The 20,845-nt window shown below is 37.9% G+C and overlaps 1 protein-coding gene and 1 long non-coding RNA gene across 2 annotated transcripts; both read right to left on the bottom strand.

Moving 5' to 3' along the window:
- Positions 1-108: 108 nt before the first annotated feature.
- LOC114821139 (uncharacterized) lies at positions 109-15,194 on the bottom strand. The gene is made up of 2 exons (XR_003768556.2): positions 13,536-15,194; positions 109-550 (listed from the first exon to the last, which is right to left on the bottom strand). It is a non-coding gene; the product is annotated as an uncharacterized lncRNA (long non-coding RNA).
- Positions 15,195-17,700: 2,506 nt separating this feature from the next.
- Positions 17,701-20,366, bottom strand: LOC103454733 (RING-H2 finger protein ATL39-like). Its single transcript, XM_070812176.1, has 2 exons — positions 19,761-20,366; positions 17,701-18,150 (listed from the first exon to the last, which is right to left on the bottom strand). Exons 1-2 carry the CDS (start codon positions 20,298-20,300, stop codon positions 18,118-18,120), a joined length of 573 nt encoding a protein of 190 aa, XP_070668277.1. The 5' UTR covers positions 20,301-20,366; the 3' UTR covers positions 17,701-18,117.
- Positions 20,367-20,845: the final 479 nt, after the last annotated feature.

Below are 20,845 nucleotides of genomic sequence, written 5' to 3'. Positions count from 1 at the left end.
CAATTGTCAACAATAGGGTTTAATTTGTGTGTCAAGTAATTTTCACATCACACACAAATAATGGCCAGTTATTTGATAACGATAAAGAACAATAACAATTACTCAACATGGAAAATAATTGAGATTAATATATTAAAACGAGAATTATATGTTCATGATAATACACCCTAGGCCTAGCAAAAGGACTTAGTTCATGATTGAATAAAAATACACCCCGCTAGAATTCGAAAACAAAGAAGGAAACAACCAAAATTCCATTCTCCACTCCACAACAAAGCTAGAATTCTCCAATTGCTTCTTCTTTCTCTCCGCTTATGTATGAGTTTACGTTGTGTTCTTTCTATTCCTTTATTTTTGCCGCAGCCTCCTTGGACTATCTTTCATAAGTCCATTCCATTGGGCCAACTATTTGAAGCTTTGACCAGTCCAACTTCATAATTTGTCTCTTATTTCTCCAACCCAAAATAATACCATGGTCTAACTTGGCAATCAACGGGTTTTCTTGTATTTAGGCGTTTAATCCCATCTTTTGTTCTCAAAACCGTAGTTCCTACAATACATACGCAAAGTGCATTAAACTCAACAATTAAATACATGATTATGACTACATAATAGACAAAAAAGGTACAAAATATGTGAAAATTATCATCCTAACACTCACAAAAAGAACGGTCATGTAGCTTCAATGATTGAGAGTGTGCGTTCTTGTACTCAAGTTTAATTCTTCCTCTTCTCATATCATTTGTATAGGAAAGGGATTCTCTCCGGATCTCTTCCACTAAATCCACCAAATCAAGGGATCCGGGCCTTTAAAATTTGATCTAACAGCTACAAACAGGAGACCCCTTTAAAGTTATAATAACTTTAGCCGTTGGATCAAATTTCAAGGACCCGAATCCCTTGATTTGGTGGATTTGGTGGAAGGGATCCAGAGAGGATCCCTTTCCATTTGTATAAAACTAAAAAATTCCGTTGACAAAAAAATTGTCCATTAAATTGGAAGCTGAATCAGATAAATGCTCCCCGTAGTCATAAGTTATTTAGAAGATAAATCTTTGTGGTAATAAAATTCAGAATTAAACCTTTGCGTTGAAGTCATGTGTATGCCATTAACAGAGAACAATGACTGTTTCAATTCTCAGCATGAATCCTAACAAACTTCACCCAAAGGTTTACTTTTGAATTTTTCTTACTACATCGGTTGTCTTTAGAAAACCTTATGATCATGAGAACCATTTATCAATTTTGGCTTCAATTGAGAGGTCCACGATAAACAGAGATGCAAGCAAGCAAGGCTTGGGCCATTTATCACATTTTTCTTTGTTATCTATGGTACACATTTTCTAAGGTGTAGACCACACTTTGGGGACCTTAGGTGCGGACCAAATGTGATCCGTTAGATCAAACCTGAGCAACTAACAACCAATCCATGAAAATGAGCTTACGGTGAAATTGGGTCATAAATGACCCATCACTAAATGAACAATTTAAATTTTTTTGGATCTAAACTCTTTCCCTCCTCGACAACAACAATAACCTTTTTACATTTGTGCTTTCCTCCCAAACTCTTCATCTCCCGTGACCACTCGAACTTCCTTCCAGTTTAAAAACTTGCTTCGTATTCCAAACTCAGTGGTAGTTGTGTTGTGGTTGCCTTCTCCTGCCTCACTGCAATTCCAGACAACAGTTAAGTAAATTAGGGGAGTTTGGTTCAAAGGTGTCCATTTGGTTCCACTTTTTTTGGCTTCATTCGAGTTGGGTTCAGAGTCCTTGTATAACAGCCGAAGTCATATTTGATTCCCCAACGTCAATTTTAAATTTGGTGAGTTTTGAAAATGGAACCCTAGAATTTATTTTTTGTTATTTTTGTTAATTATGATTAATTAAGTTAATTTTAAGGTTAATTATGCATGTTCGTTGATGTAATTGGTTGAAGTTGGTGAATATATGTGAATTTTTTAGGAATTTTGGGTGCGTTGTGAAGTTATCAAGCGTTGTTGACAGGTTGTGTAGAGGCTAGGCCGTTAATTGTTGTTTTGGTAAAGTTGTAGTTTTGGGTTGGAATTGATTTTTGTTGATGAAATATTGTTAATCTTATGATTTGTTTTGATATTGCTTAAGTAGTGTTGGTTTATTCATAGTAGATATGAAACTTTCTTAACAAGTTGTTGGAAGGGTATATCTTGGTGAATGCTTGTATTGTTATGCGTACAAGATAGCAACCGATGATATTTCACTAGCAACCAAATAAGAAGATTCATATAGGGAAAACGTTAACAATCTATCCCAAGCCCCTTTTGTGCTAGGATTGATAAGGGATAAGTTTAATGAGGCATAACTTGGTGCCTTTAAGGCATCATGCTATAGCCACATTGAGCGTGTGGATGAATTGGCCTTCAATGGCCAATTGGTCCATGAGTTATCGCTTCGTAGAGTGGCAAATCAAGGGGTTAAAGACATAGAGGACTGACTCATTTCATAGGTTGTGAATTGGCCTGATTCACAAAGAAGAACTTCTGCCTCATTACTGGCCTACGATAGTGGACCTCATGACATAGAGGTTGAACCATAAAAGATTAGGTTGCTGAGGGAGTATTTTCTTGAAAAAAATTAGGGTTGGTAGGTGAAAGTAGCAAGGGGAAGAAAGAAAATGGTACACATAAAGCCAAGGCCACCCTTAAGAAAGTCACACAAAAATATCTGTGACTTGTAGGAAGCTTGAAAAAGCCTTTAAGGAGTGCAAGAATGAGGAGGATACCTTCAAGTTAAGTCTAGTAAACTTTGTCAAGGCAGTGTTGGTTAGGGCAAAGACTAGTGTCACTGTAAATCTAGACTACTTCCACCTCCTGGAATATATGAATAGGTTCAATAGTTTTTCATAGAGTTCCATCTCCTTTGAACAACTTTAAGTCTGTTGATGCACAAAACCGGAGGTCTTGGAACAACGTAAATTCGGCTATGAATCTGCATGAAATGTAAATAACACAAGATGTATTGTGGTTCACCCCAAGGTTTGGGCTACGTCCACACTAATTATGTATTTATTTGAGGGAATAGAGATGGAAAGGGTGAGAGCTTCTGAGAGCTTCTAAGGGTGAGAGAGGGGATCTCAGGCCTAGGAATTGGCCTTTTTCTAATTGTAAGGGTGAAGGGTCCTTTTATAGAATAAGAACTCCTCACTTATTACATATTTGCCCCTTTTTATCACATAATTACATTTAAGTCCCCCAAGTATTTGTACGAGATCTAAATACGAGGCCATAAATATGGTATAAACAGTAGTCCCCCAAGTCTTCAGTCAAAAGAGTCTTTTGGCTGGAGACTTGAAGTTCAGTCCATATGTGGGCCAAAGTAACTAGATGATGTCTTGACCTGATGCTCGATATGAGGCAATGCTCAATCTGAAATGACGCTTAACTAGAAGTAGCACACGCTGCGAGGCTGCTCGGCTCGTGGCTTATGTTGCCTTGGTTGGCTCAACTTGCGGCGTTTGAAGGTGAGGGAGTCCCTTTTATAGAATAAGGGCTCGCTCCTCAATACATGAATGATGGGGCTAGAGTTGATGCTCACGGCTAAGCGGTTGCTCAGTAGGCGGCGATGCTCTCTAATGGTGGTGAGGGAGTCCTTTTTATAGAATAAGGGTTCGTTCTTCAATACATAAGTGATGGGTTAGGAGTGATGCTCGCGGCGAGGTGGTTGCTCGACTGGCGGTGTTGCTCTCTAATGATGGTGAAAGAGTCCCTTTTATAAGATAAGGGATCGCTCCTCAGTACATGAACAATGGGTGATCTCTAATGAAAGTGAGGGAGTCCCTTTTATAGAATAAGGGCTCACTCCTCAATACATAAGTAATGGGTTAAGTCCCCCAAGTATTTTTCATGAGGCCCAGTTGAGGCCCAATATATGGTACATAATGTAGTCCCCCAAGTCTTCGGTCAATAGAGTCTGTTGGCTGGAGACTTCAAATTGAATCCATGTATGGGCCGAAGTGACGGTTGTTCGGAAGCGGTATTTGTATACCCTGTACTGAAGCTTTATAGGTGAAGCTTTGCAAGTAAAGCTTTGAAGTTAGAGCTCTGTAAATGAAGCTTTCGAAGCTGGAGCTTTTGTAAATGAAGCTTTTGAAGCTAGAGCTCTATAAATGAAGCTTTTGAAGCTAGAGCTCTGTAAATGAAGCTTTTGAAGCTGTTTGACATGAGTGATGCTCATGAATGTTTATGTTGATTGACATGAGTGATGCTCATAGATGTTGTCATGAGTGATGCTCATGAAAGTTAACATGAGTGATGGTCATGAATGTTGACATGAATGATGGTCATGAATGTTTATGTATGATTGTCATGAGTGATGCTCATGAATATTTATGTATGAATGACATGAGTAATGCTCATGTATAATTTGGAGTACTGGGCGTACTTTTGATCACCGGGTTGGTGGTAATAGCAGCAGGTTGCCGAATAATTTGTGGAGTACTGGGCGTACTTTTGGTCACCTGGTTAGTGATAATAAAGGGTCTTGCTCTTTTGGGCATATGGGCCTTCGCCCTCCACATAACATTGCAACCCATTATTTTGGGTTTTTTTTTTATTTTTTATTTTTATTTTTTACCCTCTGATGGGGTTTATACATATTACCCTCTGATGGGGTTTATACAGATGTCTCCGAAAGATAAAATAAATTACATCATTCAGAAATAAGAAAAGTAAATCACATCATTCTGGTGGGATGTTTATTCCTTACTTTTGCAATGTCCCCATATGCCTCTCTTTTTCTTTCTCTTTATTTTTCTTTCTTTTGGCAGATGACAGACAAGGAAATAATGCCATTTTCCTTTTCTCAGCTTTCTGCATGTGCTCCTGTAAAATGTAATAGCTGCCTGGACAACCTTGACACCACCCACTTGCTTTTCTTGCTTTTCTTTCTGTCTCTCTGCTCATTTCTTTTGCTTTCTATATTCCGCTTTGGATATGTCGCTTGACGACATGATTAAGGGCAATATTCTTTCTCTAAAGTGACAGTTGTTTGGACATTGATGTTTCCGTGGTAATAATTGTAGCCGATTTCCATGTGTGTCGTTGTTTTAAGCTTCTCCAGTTCCGGCAGAATGCTTCCGGTGATCAAATTCCCGTCACTATCTTTGTTTCTGCATAACTCTGCAGTGAGTCTTTCAGATCTTCCATAAGCATTGAATCAAGGCCATTGATGAGCAGATCAACGATATCTTTCTTCAGAAACTTCTGCGTCGCGTTCCTCTTCCTCCGTACCACAACAATCTGAGTTATCGTCAATTTAATCTGTTCCCACACTTTTTGCTCTGCTTGAAACCCGCAGAGACAGACGTAGCACTATGTTTTTCCCCTGTTCCCTCAGGCGAGTCCACCATCTCTGTCAAACCTCCTCCACCACGGAATGGTAGCACCAAGCTCAGACCTTTAAAGATATTTGAAGCTTTAAACCCAAATGAAATCTTAAACTTTGGAATCCTGAAATCACCCACTACAATTTTTTGCTTGGGAAGATGGCGATCCAAAAACCCAGACTCAGAACCAAGTTTTTCAACTAAAGCTGGCAGCCCATCTTTCCCCTCTCGAAGAAAGATGTGCATGGAGAAACCATTGAAGGATCTTACATACTGTTTCTTCCTGCTGGTCATGAAGGGCACCTTAACTATGCTCCCATCGAGAAGGTGGAAGTCATGCTCTTTCGTTTGTGATGCATTAAACTTTTCAGTCCAAGCTCTTTTGAAATATAACGCGTTTGCAAAGATGAGTGTGGTTGAGCAGTCAATTGATCTGGGCGGAAATACCTCCTTGATAAGGCTTTTCGTCTCGTTTTAAGCCCATGAATTCACTCCCGAGGCCACTTAAGCAGCATTGGTCTGAAAATCAACTTGGGCGAGAGCGGCCATGTAAGAAGTTTCCACCACCTGCTTGAAATATGGCTTCAGATGGAGACACCTGTCCACCCAACCACCACTCACAAACGACAGCTGGGGGCCCCCGCTAGGGGACCTATCGGAGAAGATCACAGAGACGAGCTCGGCGGCAAAGGAGTTGAGGTGGTTGGTGGAGTTTGACTTAAGAAAAGACTGCAGCTGGTTCTGAGTTGGACCCTTTGACCCAGTTGCGATCAGGCTCAACAACACGTGGATAGACAGCGGCGAGTACACGACGTTCGATTGCTTGCATTCGGTCTGAAGCAGCTGCTTCGTCAACCCTAGAGTGAAGTCGTTTTGGTTGATGATGTTTTCTCTCAGATCCATTCCTGCTGTGCTTAACTTTTCTCCGGTCGGATGATACTTTGGTTGCTCCGGATGTGCCATGTGGTGACCTGCTTTCTCTCTATTTTACAAGTATGTCCCTCACCTAAAACTCTGCAGAATATGTAGAAAGATGAGAGATTTAGTTTGTGGGTTTTGTAGGGAAAAGTGAGAGAGTGAGAAGAAAGACGGGAGCTTTTGCGAAAGCAACTTCTGGGTTTGATTTTTGTCGGTGTGTTTAGTGAGGATGGAGTGGTGATGGTTTAGAGAGAAGGTTGGACATAGCCATCTCTTCGGAGGAAATGAAAGGAAAAGTTTTCTGAAAAAGCCCAAAGAGGGAGGTTTTGGGTTCTTGGGTTATGCAGATTCACGGCGGAGGTGAAAAATTGAGAAAGAACCGACATAGTTTTTTGTGCCGATTCCCACAGACGGCGCCAAATGTTGATGCACAAAACCAGAGGTCTTGGAACAACGTAAATCCAACCATGAATTTGCATGAAATGTAAATAACACAAGATGTATCGTGGTTCACCCCAAGGTTTGGGCTACGTCCACACTTATTATGTATTTATTTGAGGGAATAGAAAGGGAGAGGGTGAGAGCTTCTGAGAGCTTCTGAGGGTGAGAATGGGGATCTCAGGCCTAGGAATTGGCCTTTTTCTAATTGTGAGGGTGAGGGGTCTTTTATAGAATAAGGACTCCTCACTTATTACATATTTTCCCCTTCCTTTGTCACATAATTACATTTAAGTCCCCCAAGTATTTGTATGAGATCTAAATACGAGGCCCTAAATATGGTATAAACAAAGTCAATATTTCTTTTGCTACTTTTAGGAGAGGTAGAAATAAAGTTGAGGGTGATGGTAAAGGATTTGAGGAGGAAGAAGAAGAAGAAAAAGAAGAAGAAGTTTGGGGAACCAAAAGAGGGCAGCAATCCGAATGAGGTTGCAAAGAATTTTTAGACACTATTCATATATTATGTGTTGCTTTCGTTGGTTATATTGGCTTTATTACTGTGATTGACTAACAATTAATTGAGTAATACGTGAAGGTGTGGACATACGAAAAATTCCCCAACTTGAGAAGTGTAAGATCCAACATCGACCAACGGAGAGGGGGTGATATGCCTTATATGTACATGCTCCCCTCCCTATAGCACGAGGCCTTTTGGGAACTCACTGGCTTCAGATTCTATCGGAATTCTGAAGTTAAGCGAGTTTGGGTGAGAGCAATCCCAGGATGGGTGACCCACTGGGAAGTTGCTCGTGAGTTCCTAATGCAGACAATATCATGCTATGACGGAGCCGGTCTGGGATGTGACAAGAAGTCCTTAAGTTACTGTAAGATAATGGATCTGACAATTACACCGAGAATTTCGTAGTGGAAGACAACAAAGAAGCAGTCGATCCACGAACAACTAAATTTGTATATAACCGAGAGTCGAGAGGTACCATTGTATTTCAAAATTTTTAAAATCTATGAATGAAAGTGAAGAGGAACAAATTCGAAAGATTGTCCTGACTGAAGTAGAGAGAAACAAAGCGTACTGGACGTGGGTCGATGATGCTGACACTGTGATGCCTGACAACCTCAACCCGATACCAATGATGTCAGTGAGTTGAAATTGCAAATCAAGGAGTTGAAAATAAGGGTGATGAAATAAATGGTTTGGAAGAAGGGGAGGAAAACCAGTGGGTAAGGATGGGAATTAAAATAAGGAACTAAGGGATGAAGGAAAAATAGGGGAGGGCGAGGGATCGAGAGGGAATAAGGTTATGAGAGCTAAGAAGGAAGAGGTTTGAATGAGGTTCTAGGGACTGTTGTTTGGGGCAGTCCCCTGGATGTATGCAAGATAGTTGGATTGCTTGAAGAACGTGTTTTAGACCAGTATGAAGTAGTCAGAAGTTCTGATGATTATGATGAGGTGTTATATACACACATGAGGGCAAACATGTGGGAACCAGGACAAAAGTCTAGTCCACAAGGGCAACATCAAAGTCTTTGGAAACCAAAAGGGGGCAGAAGAAGAAGATGAAAATGGTTTTTCATACGACATTGATCTTTGATGCCACAAAGTGCCAAAAACTCCATGCTAGTGAGACCAAAGAGGATGTTGTGCAAAGAGAAGCAGTAATTAGAGGACATAAATTGTGTGGTTAAGGCAATGGAATATTTCTATCACTTCATTAAGCTGAAGGAGAATAAGATGAAGAAAGTTACTCAGTAACATTTGGATTTTATGTATGCATGAAAATATTGATTAAATGAATACAATGATAAGCCTTACTATTTTTTTGTTACACTGTTAATCTGGTTGCCAAGTTAGAGATTATGACGATTGGAAACACCGATTTCTAGAGGTAGCTGCTTAACCAGGAAGGGTGGTTATCAACTGATGTAAGTGACTAACCCAATTTGTTATGGAGTGATATATATGCGTTGGGAATGCGTTGATGTGAATGTTTAATTAAAATTTGTATCAAGTTGGAAAGACAACTACAGGAGAAGAGTGAGGAGCTGAAGAGGTTTTTCCCCAAAGAGTGAGAAACGTAGCACTTTTGGGACGTTGAGTTGAACAATCTGGTCGAGCAACTGCGTCGTGTGGAGAAAAAGGCAGCAACAAAGACAACTAAACTTAAGGCAAAAACTATGCTGGCACTCGAGGCTAAAGACGATGTAGGGCCGACACTAGCGGTAAAACAGAGCATATAAGGTGCTGATCGAGCCATACTTTAACCAGAACTGGATAGAGTCCAGCAAGAAGCAGACTCGATGGATAGATCTCATATTGAAGCTTTTTAACAAGCTATAGATGACAACAAAGCGGAGTTAGCCAAGAACCGCACAATGTTTGAGGCTGCGTCGACACTAAAGTATTCTAAATGCCATGATCAGGGCTACATCGTGGGCTACGACGGGCAATATCATATAGACAGATGAGATACCCGTCATAAATTTGGTAGAAAGAAAGAAGGAAAATTTTCCTGTCCCTTCTTAATTGGCAGATGAGGTTGCGAAGCTGAAGACATCTGGGGAAGTTGAGTCGGGTTCTAACTTTGAAGAGATACTAGAAGAGACAACTTCTGTCAATTATGGGGCTTCCCATGAAGATCCGTCTGTTACAGATGAGGGTAAGGTTATTGATGTCATAACTGCTTTCGAGATATAATTGTAGGTTTTTATTCTAAGACGATCTATTTAGCTAGAAATGGGGCTTATCCCTCTTATAATTCGTACAATTTGCCCCAATCGTGGGACTCAGGTTTTTGCACTTATTCCTTTGAAATGAATTAAACTTTTTGCATGTTGATTGTGCTTTCAATGCATTGATCGGACTAAGAATGAGAAATTGTCGAATCATACCTAGAATATTCTCCAGATTTCCTAAGTCCTTTGTCAAATTTATTTGATCATGACCTTATGTCCGTTTATTTGTTCATCTCGCTCTATTCTGATTCTTAAGACTTTAGAGATTGCAACATGCTACTGAGAAGGGGCAGCTTCTTTCCTAGTTCGAATTGCATGTCCATCCCTAGTGAATCTTAGACGAAAATTCATTAGGGACTTGGTTGCTTGCATATAGGTCAGAAACACTTTTCGAATCTTTTTGCCAGACCCTTTACGTTGGACCTTGCATTTCTTATTGGACTGCACTTAGCTTATTTAACTAAGGCATTTCAATGTATTGGAGCTCATTTGGATTAAAATTCCTCTGGTGGATTTCCTAGTCTAAATGCCTCCCTTAGACCTGCTTAGACCCATGGTGTCGCCAAACATACTTGACTTAGTATACTGGTTCGAGATGGAAGTAATCGTACTCAAACTCGAAGTTAAGAGCCACACCTCGGATGATTTTCGGATCGCACTATTGACTATTCCCTCGAATGGCATAGAGCCCAGGTTTGAATGTTATAAACCACAACATTTAGGCTGCATAAATTTTCTGGAGGTCGGATGGTGTATTGGACTTCCAGGTCAATGTCCTAGTACCCATAGCTCACCTATCATAACTGCACTTACATCTCAAGCCTCCCAAACTAGTAATGAATACTACTGATAGGCTAAAGGAGTTTCATACTTGCATTTATGGGAATTTTCAAAGCCGTGTGTTTTTTGGGATTTTAGGGCATCCCCAATATCACTAAAAGAAAAGAACGAACAAGCAAGGTGAAAGTAGTGACATAATCGAATGTTAAAATTCTTATTCATAAGAGAATGGTGAATTGATAAAGAGGCATGATTGAAACCGGATAGGATTGCCTACACATCTATCAGAAGGAAAATCAAATCACTGGTGTAGTTTTAGAATCAAATCATTATTTTTCGTATAACATCGTGGCATTCTAGTAATGCATAATGTGATAGTTTGGGGGTGCCGACTCAATGGTTGATGAAAACAAGCTTTTGGTTTTGCCAACAATTGCTAGAGATACGAGGTTGAATTTCCCTCGAGGAACCGCTAGCTCTATCACGGTTCAAGGGTTGGCGCTGTTTCTGCTCCTCCAAGGATTACTGGTCATTCAAGTTCAAATGACGAGGTTACATTTGAGACACTCATGAAGTGTCTAAGGGACCAACATCATTTTGGATATGTATCATTCTTCCAAAAGCGTTGTTCACAACCTGTCTATTATGTGGGATGCTTATGCCTAGATTAACAATTTCTATTAAGGTTAAGGTAGAAGTCGGCACGATGGGCTGACTTTCTGAAGTTTGAAGTTATGGTGCTTATGTTTTCATAGTTGAGGACATGAATCTGGGTCTGTGGAGTGGTCCGACTAGGGTTTTCCAAAGCTTTCATCCATTTCTCAGCGTCCACAAAATTTGTATGATTCTCAGCTCGATAAGCTATATAACTATCTGCAATTTTTCAGTAAAGGTGTTAATCTTCAGCAAAGTCTCCTAGATTTTTCTAGAGTGGGGTAAGATCCAACTATTGGAGCCTCATTGTTCCCTCATATGGTTGGAGCATGAGAGGTTTGGTTGCTTGCCCCTGGAATGGTGAAAGAGTTAGGTAGAGTAATTTGGTAATGCAGAAGATGAGTTCACTCAAAATGATAGCACCAATTATTGGACTCAAATTTGTGCACCACCGTGAAGGGTGGAGATGCACAAATCAATTTGCATGCAAAATAGTAAACAATCGTAAGTAGCTAAGTACCAAGGGGTGTGCCGGTCAAAAGATCTCTGACAATCAATTAAGTACTGTTATGAGATTAAAGTAGTATTTATTAAGTAATGTTACGAGATTAAAGTAGTAGGTAAAAGAATAAGTGTGTGATAATTACGTTACCAGAGATGAACCCTAGAATGATGTATTTATACCAGTCGAGGTAGAGACCTTTAAGGATAGAGAATCCGTATTAAACCAGAAAAATCCTAAAGGATATCTAGGAAGTAGTTATTGCATCATCCCAGGAGTGTGATTACATGTAGAGCACACCAATCCTTAGATTATGAGGACTCCAAGATTATAGGAAACCTGTTGATTCCTTGCTAGGTTAGGTTTCTGTATCTTGGGGAACAATCATGATCAATCTCAGCTAAGTCTTTGAACTTCGACCACTGCTTCATAACAGAATGATGGTGGCATCACTACTCCGTTTATTCAACTTCGCTGGGAAGGTGTTGAATCCATGACTGGACTTTTACAATATTTGTATTTCGATCCGCCTTGTTTCATCAGTGGAAAATCATGGTCTCGCAAAACAGAAACCAAGATTGACAAGGTATAAAAGAATAAATCACTACCCCACACTTGTTTTTCTATAAACTGTACATGAAAGGAATTCTTAATAAGTAATGCTCCACTATTCTTTAAGAAAAGGGTATGGGTATTCCTATGCTAGGTTCATCATTCTAAAAATCCCTGCCTAGCGTCGCCTAAGCACTAGGTGGTTGGCCACCGCCTCGATTAGTCCCTAGGTATTTGAAAATTAAGAAAGTGCATCTAGACCTGCTTAGGTGCTTGCATTGTCCACCTAGGTGCTCGCCTAGCTCACCTAAACCCGCCTTGGCACCCGCCTAGATCTCGACTCTCACTTAGACAGAAAATCAATAACTTTTATTTTACATTTTATTTTTTCAATAAAATGTAAGAGATTTATAAAATATGTGGGTGAACGCTCATTATATACTTATTCTCCATGTTTTCAATATGTTCTAATACTTTATAACATGTATGTCACTTTATTTTTCAATTTGTGAATACAATTATGTGTTTTTCTTTAAGAATAAATAGGCACTTATTTATACAAATATATAATAAATTTACTAAAATCTGCCTAGGCCTAGTTTAGCCGCCTAGGCGCTAGGCCCCAACCTGCCTTCCAACTTGCGCCTAGCGTATTTTAGAACCTTGACTAGGCTAGGTAGGGATTATACGGGTTAACAAAGAAAAATAGGATTAATAAGGCTCAAAGGGTTAATCCTACAATGTATATGCAAGGGATAAGCCTATTTGGTTATGGTGGTAACTAGAAACCTTCATCTTGTTATGTTTGTTATGTAATCAATTCAATACTTTGAACGAAATGGGCATGAGTTCTAATATTTGGAACTAAAACATGAATATATATTCTAAGTAGCAACCAAGCAAAGAAGTAAAGAGGTCATGCAACGACTTTTGAAAACAAGAATATTCACATATTAAAAACTCTACAAGCAAAGCATAGACTCAAGTCTTATAGGGTTGTAATGTTACTTTGAGTGTCTTCCTTCAAGCATGTTATGAAAACTAATTATATTTTCTTTGTAATTAAATGTGAATTCGCAAATGACAACCTACAACTAAGTATGAACCAAATAGCATATCAAACCTTCACCCATGCTTGTAATTTTCTTTAACAGTCATGCAATTAAAAACCAAATCCTCATCATTGTGTTGGAAGGTACCCTAAGTCACAAACAAACAAACAAAAACTAACCAATTGACAATTTGGTTTTTCAAATTTTTTTTAGCAAACACAAATTAAAACAGTGAAAAATAATGATGGTGAAATTGAAGAAAAATCATGCAAAACAATTTGTTTACCCCTCCCCTCAACCAACCACTACCCCACACTTAAACCAAACATTGTCCTTAATGTATCAAAAATAAAACTCAAACAAGAAAGCAATAAAAGGCATACGCAAACGAGACTTACAAAACAATACAATCATGGTCAAGAAAAAATTATAACGAGAACAGTAAACGAAAGCAAATTTGAGTGTAGAAGCCGAAAATTCAACTGTTTCCTACTTTGAACACATAGGTTGCCTCCTAAGAAGCACTTACTTTAATGTTTTCCAAGCAGACGATACCTTCATTTAATGCTCACTAAGAACTGCTGCATGGTGGGGCATGTCTTTCAAAAAATGCTCCTCATTACTTTTACACATTGGATCTTTGAACGGAATGTGATACTTTAAAATCCAATATCAGTTTAAGGTAAAGTGTGGCTACCTGAATTATTGAAGCTAACAACATATTAGTAGAAAAGAGAATTGTAAATGGGGGAGGTGCTTACTTTTGTGCTGTGGTAAGAACTCAAGGGCAGCCAAGATTTCAAAACTTGTAAAGTTGTTCTTCTCTGTTAGACTTGGTTTGAGGGCAGTGGCTTGTCTTGTGTGACCAAATCCAATTCCTTTGGCGGTGGCTGTCTCATATATATCTTTATTGATAAACTGTAAATATTCCCTTACTACTTCTTTTTCTGGAATCTTTCTTCTTATTGTACAAAGCTATTTAAAAAATTTAGCATATATAGAAACTTGCATATGGTATCAAGAAGCGGAATGTTAACTTGAACCTTTCGGTAATTTTCCAAGATGACTTTCTTATCCTTTTCATTCTTAGACTAAGTAAATTTGCAAAGGAAAGGTACATTTGGATTAATAGGGCTACAAAGAATTGAATTTGGAACAACTTCAATGGAATTGAGTGGCAAAGAAGCTTTACGGATTGAAGCACTAGGCTTCAAGATGGTTGTTGATTGCGGCAAGGATTGTTCCTTCCTTTCCATGGCTAGATCATTCATATCATTTTCAGACAGAAGCTGTTTGTCCATTGTTTGGCTATGTTTAAATGTCTTTGGTTTAGTCAAACCTCCATATCACTTCTCAAAGTGATAGCGTTAGTGGTTTCAAAACCTCCAATTGGATTAACAATAGTTGAACTAAGGAGTTTGCCTTGTTCTCGATTTTTTCTTAAGAATTCTACTATTTACTCCATTTGATTCTTCAAATATACCAATTCCTTAACTTGATTTTGGTGTCCCTAAATCACAGAAGCATTAGAAGCAATTAATGTTTGAAGAATTTTAACATGCTCCACGAATAAACTAAATTTGGTTGGAATTGTTGTGGGGGACTTTGTGATGGCACCATAGACATTGGATAAAAGTTGTTAAGGACCCCTCCACATAAAATTCAGATTGTCTCTCCAGCCCAGATTGTAAGTGTTGAAGGACGAGTGATTCCTTAGTTGATTGTGGCCTTGATAACCCACAACAGTGACACTTTCTTAACCTCTATTCTCAATTAATTGACGACATTGATTAGTTTGATAACCTTGCATAGAGAGCACACCAAATGCACGTGTCCACCACACTTTGCATCTTAGATTGTTCAAGAATCTGTGACATAATAAAAGTAATTAAGATTAGCCATTTGAGCTTTAAGTTTTAATAGATTGGCAATTGCCATGTCTTGCTTCTCTAGTACCTTGAATCAAAGAAATTAAAATGAAATAAAAGAACAAAAGAAAGACAAACAAAAAACACATAAGGATTAGTAATTTCACTCATCCCTAACAACGACACCAAAATTTGATGTGGTAGAAACTTACACTCAAATTAAAACCCTGCAAACAATATGATCATAGTACAAGTAAAGACCCGCAAACACTCAAATGAAAAGCTAGTTAAATGATACTTCTCCATACATAAAACATATGCACATAAATCGATTTCTAGTTATTCTTCTTATAAACCATGAATGATAGTGCTCCAAGTTAACAATTGCACACTCATTTCCCTCAAATTTTCCTAAGTTATTGAAAAGGAAGACACTTTGCTCATAATTATTCTTATCAAGACATCTAACACACATGACAGATATTCACATCAAAGATTATTTTCTGCAAAAATCAAAAGTATTGACAAAATGTTTGTTACTACGACACATGATACTCTTGCAAAGGATTTAACTTATCTTAATCAACGTCCATTGATTTTAACTACTTATGGATACAAGTTCATAATGATTACGTGAATGTCTTGTATATTCTAGCTCTAAATTTCTGCATGCAAACTTGATGTGAAAATTAACTTGACACACAAATTAAACCCTATTAAACATGTAATTGTAGTATTAAGCAAGTAGGGATCGTTCTAGACCGGGGATTAACTAGGGCCACTAATCAACACAAATAAAACTCAAAAATACTAAACTAGACTCTATAAACTCAAAACTGACTCAAAACACTCAAAACAGCAAAACTAAGTTAAAAAGACTCAAAACAGACTCTAGGGAGCTATTTGGAAGAATTTAAGACTAGTAAGACTCAAAACAATAAATTGGACAGATTTAGACACTTTTCTAACTAATCTAAGACACTTAATTAAAAGGGGGATTGATTTGGACGAAATTTAACTAAACTAAACAGATTGCAAAACAAAGTAAATTGGGTGATTTGAATGGTGAAAACTTAGCTAGAGGATCCTTATCCACACATGACATATGCATATAAACCAGTTTCCAGTATTGTTCCTTTAGACTATGAATGACAACACCCCAAGTTAACCGTGATAGCACAAATTAACCATCAGATTTTCCTTAACTCATTGAATTGGACGGGATACACATCACAACTAAATTATCCTTCTCAAGTTCCCTAACTATGAAAAGCATGATAGAAAAACATATCAAAGGTCATTAAATTCTTTGAAAACCATAAGCATTGACGAGGCATTCGTAACTATGAAAAACATGATACTCCTGCTAATGATTTACTTAACACAATCATGACTAGTGACTTCCACTACTTGTGAATATAAGTTCATAACGATTAGGTGAAACTTCCTTATACTCTAGCATCAAGTTTATGCATGAAATTTAAGTATGCATCCTCATTCAACATACATAAACAAGTTTTAATAACTCAGATGAGCAAATCACATTCAAGACTCAAGAAACAATAATTGGATGTAATCAATTCATATCAAGCATATAATCATGGCCTCGAATTCACCTCTAACTAAAAAGAAATTAGTTCCACATGTCTTTAGAAACTGAAATAAACATTAAAACCAACATTGAAACAAATTTAAAGATAGAAAGAACCAGGAACGTCCCAACAACTCCAATGGCAAATTCGAACCCTCTTTGGATTGCAAGCCACGGCACCAAGCTCCTTCTTCCTTCCTTGCTACGTTACTTGATGAATCTTTGAGAAATTGACGTGAATTGTGGTTTAGAATGAATATGGGGGTGGTGGTCTGATTTGTGCAACATAATGATGTATTTATAGTCTATAACTCACGGCACAAAGGTAGCATAGGAGAAGGATTTTAGCACTTCAAGTCCATAAAGAAAAAGGTTAGGGTTTGGCGGAAACCAAGGGCAAAAAGGATTACACATCAAAAACCATCAAGAATAAGGATATAGGGTGCAACACCAAAATAGGAAAAGGCATTCTAGAAAGGCTAAGGTGCGGCAAGGTCTTCTAGAAAGGAATGAGGCGCCACCTTTGTAGGATAGGGACAAGACTTCTAGAAATCAGGTATTTAGATCCCCTTGCAGCTGGAATTAAGGTATGATAAGATTAAGATAGGATAAGATAAGATAATGTTAGTTTGGATAAGATAAGGTTGGATAAGGTTTTGGATAATGTTTCCTTCTTTTGAGCTGATTCCTTATCTTCTTTGCCTAGAATTTATTTTCTTCATCTTTTTAGCACATTCCTAGCCTCTTGAACTTCAAAAACGTCCATCCACCTTGCTCCATGCATGTGTTATCCATTTTTAGCCCAAAACTGCTCTAAAATGCTCCAAAATGCATTTTCTTGCCAACTTTGTCATTGGGATCTACAAACACACAAAAATAGCTTAAAACACTATAATAAGTAGAAACTATATATGAAAATGCAAGAAAACAAGCTAACTAAGTCGTATAAATATGCTCCTATCAAAACTAAGTTTGGCCATTCTAATAAACATACAATATTAAGTTTTCTATAAGCCAGATAAGTAAATCACGTTCACATTTTATGAACGCAATAATTGGATCTAATCAATTCATATGAAATAGATGTTCATGGCTTCGAATTCAACTCTAGCTAAAAGAACTTAGTTACATATGTTCATCATAATTGAAAAGCAAGTTATAATAAACATTGAAACTAAATAACAAAGATAAAAAGAAAGAAACTAAGAACTCCTATGTCTTCAATGGATGAACTATCGAATGAATTATGTGAGAGGCTGTAGAGAATTATGGTAGAGGGGTCTGAAAGAGAGGAGAAGTTGGTGTTACTGAAGGAATTCTCTCCTTAAGGTCTTGATATAAGTATATATATGTGTATAAGAGAGTTTGGATTATAGTAGGACTCTAGGGAATCAGCTAGAGAGTGTTTCAAGTTGATTGGGACTCTTTCATTCAATTGGAAATACGATAGGATAATGTGTACAATAGATGCCTATCCTTTTTATAATGTTTCACTCCAACTATGACTCCTCTTCATTTTGCAATTCCTTGTCTTCAAAACCTCATCTTCAAATCCTCCAGATTTTGCACATGTTTGAACCAATTTAAACGCAAAAAACATTCATCCAAATGCAATGCAAAACCAAGTCCTATTCAACTCCTTTTTGCTCTATTTAACCTCCAATTGTCACTTTGCCAAACTGGACCTACAATAAACAAAAATAATATAAAGCACTATAACAAATGGAAATAACTAAGTAAATGTAAAGTAACAAGATAACAATTTCGCATAAATATGCTCTTATGAAATAGTGGATGGAAACAAAGAAAGCCTTTGAATGCTAGTTGTAAAAAATCCTTCTCGGAAATCCTGATTCTCATCTTCAATGCGTTGTATCATGTCCAACATGGATTGAAAGAACCAGCAATTTCATTAATAAAAAGTAGATCAATTCAACAAAAATAATATGTAAATCATAATAAGAATGATTAAAATGTAATACTCCCCTAAATTGAAGATGATCAAACTCTCTTTAGTGCAGCGTCAAAACCATGCTGATAACATGTTGTAGTATGAATTTAATGAGGGAAATTGGCCAGAGAGAAGAGAATTGAGATAAGGGTTTAAGGAATTCTGTGTGCCATATTACTCATGCCCTGCACCTTTATTTATACTAATAAGGGAGAGAGAGTCCTTCCTCTCCAAGTAATACAACTACAGCTAGGCGGCTGCCACCATCCCATTTAATTCCTAGGCGTTTGAAAATTAAGAAAGGGCAACTAGACTTGCTTAGGCTTCTGCCTAGCTTGCCATGTAGGTGCCCATTTAGACCCGCCTAGGCACCCACCTAGGTCGCGACTCTCACTTAGATAGGATATAGATAACTTTCATTTTGTATTTTATTTTTTTAAATAAATTGTACGAGACTTGTTGAATACTTGGATGAAACACTCAGTATATTCTGATTCCCCATGTTTTTAATATGTTCTAATACTTTCTAATCTATATGTTATTCTATTTTTCAATTTATGTATCCCAACACAATTATATACTTTTTAAGTATAAACTGACACTTATTTATATATATAATAAGTTTACTTAAATCCACCTATTTGCTTAAGCCTACGCCTAGGCACCACCTAGCCGCTTAGGCACTCGTCGTTCGTCTAGCGCCTAGTGTCTTTTAAAACCTTGATCACACTCTTAATGTAATTAGGATTACACAACAACAATATTGTCACTAAAAAAATCCTAAGATGAAACCCTTGCTCCCACAGAGGGAGTTTATACCGCTAACATTTGGACCCTCGCCTTAAATGAAAAAAAATAAAACAAATAGAAATAATTCTAACAAGGAAGATTTCCATGGCCATTGTCCGTGCTGAAACTCTGGCTCTTCCGCAGTTGAGAAATAGAGTTTACGAAAACTGAAGACATTCGATCAAGCTGCCTCATCGACCGCACCTTCAACGATCCACAATTAGTAAGAACTGGCTTCGAAGAAGCACAATCAGAAGAAGAAGAAGAAGAAGAAGAAGAAGAAGAAGATGATGATGATGATGATGATGATGAAGATGGCTTGTCATCACTATCTGTGTATATATTGATAAGAACGTGGGAATGATCCAAAGACAAAGACCTCTCCAACCCCTTTAACAAAATTTGTTGCTTACTACTATCCTTCATAGGCAATACCACCAGTGACACGCAATGCCTAAGCAAACCATTTGGTTTTGATAATTGAGTTGTAGTAGTGGTAGCAGTGCTAATTGGTAAACCCTCCTCTGGATCGTGAGGGTGCGATGAGCAACTAACCGGGCCTGCTTCTTCGAGTTCTTGGTCTCTAACTTGATCATCATGATCATGATCATATTCCACAGGCAACGTTGATGAAACAGGCACAATAGGCACATCTATAGCTGACCTACAAACCGGACAATTAGAATGCCCCATAAACCACGTCTCTATGCATGGATTGTGAAACACATGCTTGCAACTCGGCATCAAACGCACCAAATCCCCGTCTTCTAGGTCTCCCAAGCAAATCACACACTCGCTCTGATCCATGCGAAAAATTTCACCATCTTCCATTGAATACGTGAGAATCGGAATCGTATTCAAGACTTTCTCATCAACCCCAATGGATTGGCTGGTGGCTGGTTGTTGCGCGAGGCTGGCTTGAAATTGCAGTTGCATCTGCCGTTGCCTCCTCCGCAGGAAATACTTGACGACTAGGAAATGGTACGCAACTATTGCTAGGGTTGTGAAGACAATGCCGGCCATGGAAATCAAAAGGGGTGTGAAGAAAGAACCCGAACCTGAAGCTCCTACCACTTGAGTCCCAACATTCTCCATCTCTCAATTCAATCTAGTTTTTGGGCTTTTTGGTGTTTTAGGGAAAAAGAGTGAGAGAGAAAGGTTTACAAATAAAGAAAGTGTAGGAATGTAACACTTGGTTGTGAGTGAATATATAGAAGGCCAGAGTGTAGAGAGAGCAACCCTTGGATATCGAATTTCTTTGCAATAAATTTGGGATATGATCATTTGATCGTTGAGTGTTTCAAATGGTTTACACGTATATCCGTTATGGTGTGGACCACTGTGCAGGAAACGGTTTTGTGGTATGTCTTTTGCCAAGTGTAAGAATTTGATAGAGAATTTTATGTATTTTAATGTTTTGAGTATTTTATTTCTTAATATCGTGTAGACACTAAATATTGGTTTTAATACCTTTTGTATCCCTTAGTTTGGATTTATATCTGGTTTCGTGTTGTAGGTTGGTTACAGTGCTTACATTTTACTCAGTGTATGAGTTTTATGTAAGATATAACTATTAATAAAATTATAAGATTCTAATATGCAAGATTTAAATTGTTGATTTATGGATCATCCAGTGATCC

Source organism: Malus domestica, chromosome 14, assembly GCF_042453785.1.
Source record: "Malus domestica chromosome 14, GDT2T_hap1".
NCBI classification, from domain to species: Eukaryota; Viridiplantae; Streptophyta; class Magnoliopsida; order Rosales; family Rosaceae; genus Malus; species Malus domestica.
This window is presented reverse-complemented; position numbering and strand designations above follow the sequence as displayed.

What these genes read in the sequence shown, in the direction of transcription:
- LOC103454733 (XM_070812176.1), bottom strand. Translation starts at nt 20,300, where the DNA reads ATGGAGAATGTTGGGACTCAAGTGGTAGGAGCTTCAGGTTCGGGTTCT. An exon ending in AACTCGAAGAAGCAGGCCCG is followed by an intron (nt 18,151 to 19,760) that starts GTTAGTTGCTCA and finishes TGTTTATTGTAG; the next exon opens with GTCCAGTTTGGCAAAGTGAC.